Consider the following 10,558-nt stretch of genomic DNA (forward strand, 5'->3'; position numbering starts at 1 on the left):
CATCTGGTCCTGTCCTGACTTGCCCAAGGGCTACAGCATGGGCAATCTCCTGTTTAATCTGTTCAAATGCTTGCTGTTGTTCAGGACCCCACTGGAAATCATTCTTCTTGAGGGTTACCAGATAGAGAGGGCTTACGATCTGGTTGTACTCGGGGATATGCATTCTCCAAAAAACTATGGCACCCAGGAAAGCTTGGGTTTCCTTCTTGCTAGTTGGGGGGGCCATTGCTGTGATTTTAGCGATGACTTCAGTCGGGATCTGGCGACGTCCATTTTGCCACTTTACTCCCAGGAACTGGATCTCTCGGGCAGATCCCTTGACTTTACTCTTTTTGATGGCAAACCCAGCTTCCAGGAGAATCTGTATGATCTTCTTTCCTTTCTTGGAGACCTCTTCTGCTGTGTCCCCCCATACGATGATGTCATCAATGTACTGCAGGTGTTCTGGAGTTTCACCTTTCTCTAGCGTAGCCTGGATCAATCCGTGGCAGATGGTGGGACTGTGTTTCCACCCCTGGGGCAGTCGGTTCCACGGGTACTGCACACCCCTCCACGTGAAAGCAAACTGCGGCCTGCACTCTGCCACCAAGGGAATGGAGAAGAACGCATTCGCGATGTCAATTATGGCTTACCACTTCACTGCCTTAGACTCCAGTTCGTACTGGAGCTCCAACATGTCTGGAACAGCAGCACTCAGTGGCGGGGGGGCTTCATTCAGGTCACGATAGTCCACAGTCAATCTCCATTCTCCGTCAGACATATGCACAGGTCAGATGGGGTTGTTGAAGGAGGGGTGGATCCTGCTGATCCCTCCTTGGCTCTCCAGCTCACGGATCATCTTATGGATGGGGATCACAGAGTCTCGATTCGTTCGATACTGCCGACGGTGCACTATTGTAGTGGCAATTGGCACTTGCTGTTCCTCAACCTTCAACAGTCCCACAGCAGAAGGGTTCTCCGAGAGACCAGGTAGTGAATTCAATTGCTTAGCCGCTTCTGTCTCCACAGCAGCTATCCCGAAAGCCCACCTATGTCCCTTGGGGTCTTTGAAATACCCATTCCTAAGGTAGTCAATGCCCAGGATACATGGGGCATCTGGACCAGTCACAATGAGGTGCTTCTGCCACTCCTTCCCGGTCAAACTCACTTCAGCTTCCAACACGGTCAACTGCTGCGACCCTCCTGTCACCCCAGAAATGGAAATAGCCTCTGGTCCCACGTGTCCTGAGGGCATTAACGTGCATTGAGCGTCAGTGTCAACCAATGCCTTATATTCTTGTGGGTTTGATGTGCCAGGCCACCGGATCCACACCGTCCAATAGACACGGTTGTCCCGTGCCTCTACCTGGCTAGAGGCAGGGCCCCTCTAATACTGGTCTCTGTCCTGCTTGTCACAGGTTTCCGTCTGCAAATACCGGCAGGAGATACCTTCTAGCAGGTCAGATCCCTGCCCACGGGATACCGGCACTGCACTCACTTTCACGGACTTTGTTTTTCTTTGGTCCTTCAACTCTTGTACTCGGGCGCCCAAGACATGGATAGGTTTCCTGTCCCACTGTCTCATGTCCTCTCCATGGCCAGATAGGAAATCCCACAGCTCGGTTCGTGAGGTCTGTCTACCCTCTCTAGCTGGGGGGCACCCGGTTTTCACTGGTGCCACCTGGGAGCTGTTTCTCTCAATCTTTTCTTGGATTTTCTTCTGTTGATCTTGTAGTTTTGTAGCTATGGTTTTGAGGTTATTGATCAAGGTCTCTACGGAGGAAACGCAGGCTTGTAGTGATTCTTGGACCATACTGTTGTACATCCAAAGTTTATTTGCTATAAGTGCCACTGGCTCACTCTTTTCCCCAGCCTCCAGTGATGTCAGGTAACTGACGTGCAGATGGCCCCATACGTATGAAGGTCCACCACATGTATGGTGTACATCTAACCTGGTCAGGACCGTGATTAGCTTGCATATCCCTTCTAAACAGTACCTCCAACAGTGCCATTTCCCTCAGACGTCAGATCCCCTCCTCCATGGTATTCCAACCCTTCGCAAAATGGTCTGTCTGCAAGGCCTCTCTGTAAACGAACCTCTCTCTCACAGTATCCAGCAGCCGTGCCCAGAGAGACAGGGGTTTTGATTCTCTCACAGATGCCTCCTCAAGGCCCACATCCTGGGCAATAGACCTCAAGAACCTTGCTTCACCGCCATCAAGGTTTTTGGCATCACCCGTAGAGTCCCAAACTCGGATCATCCATGTTAGTATGGGCTCATTCGGGTGACGAATGACGTCTGCCCGTAATTTCCGGAGGTTGTCATACGATAAGGACTCAGTGATGATTTCTGGCTCCGAGTTGGTTGCCTGTGAGGGTCCTGCTTCCCCATCATCACCAACTGGGCGGGCTGATTTGGTCTTATAATTCTTCTTTTGGATAGGGGCAACCTCCATTGACTTGTTTGGTCCCTTGGAGCTGGCCTTATCTGGAGTCACCCTTGTATCAGACCTCTCATTTTCATCTTTTCCTTTTCCCTGTGAGGGCTGCACCATACCGAGCACCTTTTTGTAGGCAACAGTTAAAGCCTCACATGCATCTACCAACTGCCTCTCTATGGGTTTATCACGACTTCTCTCCCTCACAGCTGTTATTATCTGTGTAGGGTTTAGAAGTTGTTCGAGAGTGAACTTCCATGTTGTAGGAACTGAACCATTTTCTAGAAATGTACCCAAGTCCTCCCATGGCCCACCATGGCAATAGATATGACACCTTGCACGAGAAACCCAAAAAATAAAATGTCTCTTACATCTAAAGAGAGTTCAAATTTCTCAGAGGCCATTGTATTGGAACCAAAGGGAAAATGTATGAAGGGTTGGGCAAATATACCCCCCTGTGTTTCTCCATAGGGATAGGTGCAATTATCCTTAAAACCCCAAAGGAGACAGTGTAGGCTAGAGCAGTAATATATCCTTGAGAACATATCCCGAAGGAAAATAACAGGTGCTAAGTTTGCTATGTCATAACACCAGTGCGAGATCTCAAACATATTGCAATGAGGGTCATAGTGTCTGAGCTGAAAAACATCGACAGGTGGGACATAGATTTCGGCATAATTATATACCACAGAAAAGCAGCGATCTTAGACTTCATGATGCCTACAGGTTCACAAACATGTATAAAGTCACACAAGGGCAGTTATTCCTTTTCCACTTTTCCTCTCTCGGGCTCCATATTGGGTGCCAAAAAGTGTCCCAGTTTAAATGAGACAAGGGTCTTTTGCTGAGGATGGATTAGGAGGAAAAGACCCAAACTCCTTTTTCTAAGCAATTATAAATTCGAAATTAAGAGGCTCCGATTGAAGGAAAACAAATTATGGAAAAGGGAAAAATAACAGCCCTTTATTAAAAGGTATGTGCGTATTAACAGGAACACAAAAAAACCCAAGTAAAACAACCAAGCAATACCCCTATACCCACCAATAATCCCCTTCAAGAACAAATCCGATAAACCAGCAAAAGGATAACTAAATAGTTCAATTTTTAGCACCCTTTGGTGCAGTTCCAGCCACAGTCAGCAGGGGGCGCCGTCAAGTCACTTGAGATGCAAAATTTGTAATATCCTGTACCATTCACCAGGTGGCGCTGTTGGATCACTGGAGGAGCAGAACTTGTAATGTCCAGTGCCCGTCAACAGGTGGCGCTGTGAGATCCTTGGTTGCCGCCAGGTGGGGGGGGGGAAGGGGAAGGAAAACAAACAGTAATAAAACAGAAAGTTCTCCTAATGGAAGAAAACTTGCAAACTTTCAGCTGATTAGGGTCCGCTGTAAGCAGGGTCTGCAGCCAGCAACAACTGAGCCGAGAGCAACAGCAAAACTCCCCTCCAACAGGAAAAAAGACAAAGAAAACCAGGCAGTGTCTGCAGCTCGCAGCAGGCTTCCCCCGAGGGCAGAGAGCTGAGTTGACCCCCAGCCTCTCCTCCCCACCTCCTTCCAGACACACACCAGTAGCCCCCCCCCAACTCCTCCCCCTTTGTTGCTAGGAGACTAATCTCTTGACCATTAGTGGATTCAGCCGATTCTTTTGTTCACCTTGATGGCCCATATACAGAACACACACGCAGGGGGGAAGGGAAAGAAAAAATTTCTTGCTAAAATCAGAACTATGACAGGAGTCAATGCAGGTACCTGCCAGGCAGCAAACCCTACTGACTCCCCTTTTAACATCCTCCAAGGTTTATGTAATCTCTTCAAATACAGTTAAGTACAATTGGGCATACTTAATTAAGGCCTTCTTACACGTGCTCAAGGCTTTTTGTTGCTATTCAGTCCACAGCAAAACCGTTCTCGTCCTGGTCAATTCTTGCAGGTAACTCAGTAAGGCTGCCAGGGGTGAAAAAAAGGTTCACAAGTACCCTAGAAAGATGCACAATTCAATAGGGGCCTGCATCCTCCCTGGATCAAATACCCCCTTCCTGTCTCTCAGTGGGGTAAACACATCTGATATCATAGTTGGGAGCTAATGGTGGACTCTGTCCACACGGTCATAGGAAACAGTTGCTCTCTGAACACTATATGAGTTTCAAGCAGGCTTAACAGAATCAGTAGAAATGACCAAGGTATTGTTATCTGCCAGCTGAGGGCTGCTGCTCACTCCCCGCACTGAGAAACCCTAGAGATGCAGCTCCAAGCAGCTGCAGGGGAAGGAGTGAGGGAGGCAAGGGGGGGTTATGCCTCCCCCGCAGGCTACCAGAAGCAGCAAAACTTTTTAAATGCAGCAGCTCCATGACCTGCTCACCAAAACCCAGCCAGCACCCAGTCCCCAATCTCCCACCAACAAGCATCTAAGAACTGTTTCAATGCCCCTGGGGAATACAATCCAGCAAACTAAACCTCCCCGCCAGGCAAAACACACCACGGCCAGGGCAGGGCCCGCACCAGGCCGGTGTCTACTGGCCTGGGCTCACATTCAACTACAGATACCAAAAACTGTCAAACAATATCCATAACACTTCTCAGGACTTCCAAAGAAATCCAGGACAGGGGCAAAAACTGAATAAGTGGAAAGTACCTGCACCCTGTTCCATCGACCACATGCCAGAGAGGCAGGACATCAAGCACTCCATGATTCATTGCAGTTCACGTCCGTGCTGTTTGTGAGCAACCAACACAGCCTGCTCTAAGCTTCATGTACATTTCAGATTGCCAATCTGCTCTTCCAGGGCTGCCACTTGGTGCCTCAAAGCCACAATCTCCTGGTCAAGAGCTCTAAGTCCAGTCAGCAGAAACCAGCCCACCCTGCCTGCCAGCATGCAAGCAGAGTTACAGGCTGAGCCCTACAGCAGTGTACGCAAAACTGCTTTGATAGTTTGCGGGACAACTTCTGTCATAGAATCATAGAATCAGCCAGGTTGGAAGGGACCTCTGAGATCATCAAGACCAACCCTTGATCCACTATTGTGGAAGGAGCATGATAATGTGTGAGCAATTTATATTGTGTGTTGCACTTTTATAAACTTTTATAAGCTTTTATATAGTTTTATAAGTTCTATAAGTGCCAAGATGGTTGCAGGTCTCTCTGCTAGAACAAAAGGAAATTAGTGTCAAGAAGAAGGTGGAGTTTGATAAAGTAAATAATTACCTTGTTACCTGTTAATAACCAATTATAAAGGTATTTGTAATGCATGTTTACATCTGGACAGTGACCTGTAACCAATTATGTACTTCTTGTCACGAGACCTTGTATACAGATACTATAAAAACCCTGAGCTATCCTAATAAGTCGGACATATTGAAGATCTCATAGGTCGTATTCTTATGTCTCAGAGCCCGTCCGCCAATAAGTGGCGTCCGAAAAACAGGGACACTGGGACCGCTGTCCTCTGATGATTAGCCAGGAAGGGTCTTAAAAGCGAACTTCGCTACCTCTCTGAAGTTTAGCCAGAGACGGTGTTAAAAGCGGCAGTGTGAATCAGGACTTCGAGTTCGCTGTTTGTCAGGATGTGAGAAATAAATGAAATGGTTTTATTACAAGCAGGGTTTCCATGATTGCCTCATGATGAGGAGTTTTTGTGATCAGGGGTGTTCTGCAGTTCCTGTGGCTGCAGTTCTGTTGCAGCCATGACCTGTTAATAGTTGTGATCATGTTACTGTTGCTTGCTATTGCTGTGTGAAGGCGAACCGGGAAACCTGTAAGGCAATGAGACCAGTCAGGGCTCATTGTCAAGGGACCATGCAGCTGGGACAGGGAAACAATCTGATAGGATGGTTAAAACAACCAATGGACTGGAAAAGTGTGAGCCTGCCCTGAGAGACCCAATCGGACTCAAGAAAAAGACTATATTGCCTTTTAAGGAAGAAAGGGAGCAGAGCTGAGCATGGGAGGAACGAGGGAACAGTTATGCAAATCAAGAGACCTTAAAAAGAACTGCCCCGCCCATCTCGGGTGTGCTCTTGGGTCCTGGCATGAGGCAAACCTGACCGCACCCAGCACGTGCTGAAAATAAAGTTCTTTGTTTCACTTTATTTGGCCATCTATGAAATTTTAATTTGAGATATTTCTCACAATTTGAGGACTCGTCTGGGATATCACGTCCGCCGGTCCAGGTGGGGAACCAGTGAACCTGGAAGGCGCGCCCTGCCGATTTCGGCCGTCCAGAGACCTGTGCCCTCTCCTGGGACGGTTGCGACAGAGGATCCTAGGACGAACGGCGTGAAACAAAGAAAGGGAAAACCGGACCCGGTATAAAAAAAAATCAATCCACGGCAACCATCAAACTTCGTATATGAAACTCGGTAAGATATGGGAGATTTCCCCAAAATATTGGGAGGTGGGGGGGAATCAGGGAGTGTGAGTTTGTACGACTGAGGGGTGTCTGAAAATACAGAGTGAATAGGGAGTACCCGCAGTTCTACAGGCTGGTGAAAGGACGAAGTAGTTTTTGTGAGGCAAGAGTGGAATACTTCCCAGAGTGGAGAACCGTGGGTGGTATTTGGTAGAATTGAAGGCTCCGGGGGGAAGACGGCTTCTCGGGGGGACCCAGTGACAATTGAAGGCTTTTTCGGGGGGATCCAGAGGGAACAAGGCTTCTTGGGGGGACCCGGTGGCAATTGAAGGCTTTTTCGGGGGGATCCAGAGGGAAGAGAGCATTTTGAAGGTGATCCAGTTCAAAGAGAGAGCTTTCGGAAGGGGTTAGGAGGAGTTGACCCACGTGGTTCGATTTGGACAGCAAGTGCAGGACACTCCCGGCACCTTTTGAAACCTTTTGGCAACTTTTGGGTTTAGCCGGAGACTCTCAGTGGCTTTCGGAAGATTCCAACAGCTTTCGGTTTTAGTAGGTGGTTCCTGGCAGCTTTTTGAAGCCCTTCGGCTTTTCGGTGTTAGCCAGAACCAACTCGGCAACCTTCAGGTTTAGCCGGAGGCTCTCGGAAGATTCTGACAGCTTTCGGCTTTACCGGGCGGCTTCTGGCAGCTTTTTGAAGCCCTTCAGCTTTTCGGTATAGCCAGAGATTTTCGATTGCTCTCAGGTTTAGACAGAATTTCTCGGCTTTCCACTTTAGTTTAAAGCAAAGTTTAAAAACGTGAGAAGGAGGACTAAATCCCGAAGTGTGTGAGTTCCAACATCTCGGGATGGGGGCAGGCAAAAGTAAGAAATCCCCAGGAAAGGGAGGGTCAAAAAAGACCCCCAGTATTCCACAAGAGAGCCCATTGGGGAGAATGTTAGAAACATGGGACGAATCAGAGAAAACGCGGGGTAAAGACAAAGCAGTCATGATCCAATACTGTATGTATGAATGGACAAAAAGTCCCATAAGAACAGACAGTTTGGTTTGTTTGAAAAGTGGATTTGTCGGGCATTGAATGCTTATGTGAATAAAAGAGAACCCCGGAATACAGAGGAAAGTGAATATGCAGCCTGCTGGACAGGGTCTGTTGGGCTATTCCTGGTTCATACGGCAAGTAGTGAACAAAAAGATGAGAAAAAGAAAAAGGGTTCTGAGTGGGACCCTTTAGAAAATCTTACAGGTAATATGATCCCGAATCCTCCCCCGCTTAATCCTGGGGAAAATGAGGTGCAAGACCCAAGTTCCGCACCTTCTCCGAGTCCTCCCTGGACACGGAGTAGAACCAGGAGGGGGCAGGGCTCAGAGGCACCCAAGGAACTGTATCCCCTTAGAGAGGTTCCGATGCAAGGAGCAGAAGGGGGCATAGGTTATGTGAATGTTCCTCTAACAAGCACTGAAGTATGAGAATTTACAAAAGGAATGAAAAAAATTCTGGAAGATCCATTAGGTCTAGCAGAGCAATTTGATCAGTTCTTAGGACCTAGTGTATACACATGGGAGGAAATGCAAAGTATAATAGGAATATTATTTTCTGTAGAGGAAAGGAACATGATTAGAGCAGCAGGAATCCGTGTGTGGGATAGGGAACATCCCCAGGGGGTGCGTGGTCAAAATGGAGAACAGAAGATGCCTGTGGCTCGTCCAAATTGGAATCAGAATACACAAGAGGGAAGGCAAAATATGATAGACTATCGGAATTGTATTGTGAAAGGGATCAGGGAAGCAGTACCCCGGGTACAGAATATGGTCAAGGCCTTTGATGAGAGGCAGGGAAGGGATGAGTAACCTACTGAATGGTTGGAGAGACTAAAGAGAAATATACAGCAATATTCAGAAGTTCAAGTAGATACTCCGACAGGGCAGCAGTTGTTGAAGGCCAACTTTGTGACTCACTCATGGATAGATATTAGGAAAAAGTTAGAGAAGCTGGAAGACTGGAGTGAAAGAGATTTGAACGAACTGTTAAAGGAAGCACAGAAAGTATATGTTCGGAGGGATGAGGAGCGACAGAAGCAGAAAACCCGGCTAATGGTAGCCACAGTTAAAGAAGTGAACAAACAAGGGGAAAGACAGACCACAGGGCAGGGATACACAAAGATGCCACAGAATAAACATAGTTATCATGGAGGCAGCAAAGAACAAGAAGTTCAGATTCCCAAAAGACCTCCTCAAGTGTCACAAAAGCTAAGAGAAAATTTAACCCGCTCACCTGTAAAAGAGAGGAAGGGAGAGTGCTATTATTGTGGAAAAATAGGTCATTTCAGGAGAGAGTGCCTGTGGGAAGTGGGCCCGCAGGAGCCTATAGACAATGGAGAAGGATGCAGGAAGACTGCAGAGGTCCCAGAGGAAGAGATCCATCTAGGAGTGCCTTGACAGCTGCAGCTCCAGGATGTGCAGGACGACCCGAACAGCCGCACGGCCTGGGCAGCGCTGAGCGCTGCTCCCGTCCCTGCCGCCCACGCGGCCGCCCTGCAGGAGTGGCCTCGACCCCGGATGGCCCGGCGGATGCGCGCACCGGGGACTCCCCCCTCCTCGCGCCGCGTGGAGCGCAGCACGGGGCCCGGTCAGACCCTGCGGCACCGACCCCCGCCTCGACACGGTGGCAGCCCAGACCCCGACCGCCCCGGCTCCTAAAGCCGAGCGGCCGCCTGACACAACCAGCGCGCCGCGAGCCAGCGCCGCCCCCGGCACCCCCCCTCTCCGTGCCGGGAACCAAGCGGCCGCCGCCGAAAGCAGCTCGGCTGGCACGGCCCGGGCACGGTTGCCGGAGGCGCGGCATCTCGCCGCGGGACGGAGGGGACCGGCGCCGCCACACCCGGACCAGTGCTACCGCCGCTGCGAAACCGAGTTGGCTGTGCGCAGAGCCGACCCAGCGCCGCCGCTGCCTGCCGCTGCCTCCACGCCGCCGAACACGCCGCTGAGACACGCAGCACAGCCCCGATCCAGCCATCCGCACCTGGACCCCCGCTGTGGATCCGAGTGAGTGATCTCTGAACCCCTTTTTACCCTCAACTATGGGAAATAAGCTCTCTCGATTGGAGAAGCAGTTTTACAAACGAATTAAAACTTTAATAAGATCCGAGGGACTTCTGTTAGATAAAAAAATCCCTCAAAGCTTTAGTGAAATGGCTCTCCAAAAACAAACTAATCTCCACAGACTTACTAACATACCGCCACTGGTATCAGCTGGGAGAGACGCTGGCACACACCTTCGAACAAGGCGATAAGGCTGCAGGTCTCTCGCTCATGTCCTGGCGTCTGATACTTCCCCATTTGAAAAAACAGAAACATGCTGAAAATGGCAGGGGAAGCCCTTCTCTTCCGTTCAAAAAACCCGCGAAAACTAAGAAACCCCGCCCACCGAGCTCACAAGACGGAGCCGAGAGCTCCCTCTCCACTCTAAGGCGTGCGAAGCAGCTAACCACGCCCCCACTCCGGGATGATGTCAGCCCTGACTCCACCCCCTCTCCTTCCCCACAACCACGCAGAGTCAGGTTCCCAGGGGGGACGGGCCGAAGCCTGCTTACCTCTGACTGCACTGACACCCCAGCCTGCAGTGACACAGACAACGACTCTCCTGCCTCTGAGAACAAATGGTAGGGTCCTCGGAAGCAGGCAGAAGATGCAGGGGACCTGGAATTAATGAAAGTTTTCCCAGTTTTCCGAGAAAATAACCGAGAACCCCTATGGGAACCGGTTCCATACCCCATCCTACGGGACGCGAAAAAGTTACAG

At 49.6% G+C, this 10,558-nt stretch overlaps 1 protein-coding gene across 1 annotated transcript in view; it reads left to right on the top strand.

The window, feature by feature from the left end:
* The window catches only part of LOC114068944 (secretory carrier-associated membrane protein 1-like), a 62,299-nt gene extending 52,493 nt beyond the window's left edge, over positions 1 to 9,806 (top strand). Inside the window, 1 exon segment of the mRNA XM_027905420.1 lies at positions 9,376 to 9,806. Coding sequence (XP_027761221.1) covers positions 9,376 to 9,806 — 431 coding nt within the window.
* The last annotated feature ends 752 nt before the right edge of the window (positions 9,807 to 10,558 follow it).

Source organism: Empidonax traillii, unplaced genomic scaffold (assembly GCF_003031625.1).
Source record: "Empidonax traillii isolate 1590-97213 ecotype Southwest subspecies unplaced genomic scaffold, ASM303162v1 scaffold1153:size175901, whole genome shotgun sequence".
Taxonomy (NCBI): Eukaryota; Metazoa; Chordata; class Aves; order Passeriformes; family Tyrannidae; genus Empidonax; species Empidonax traillii.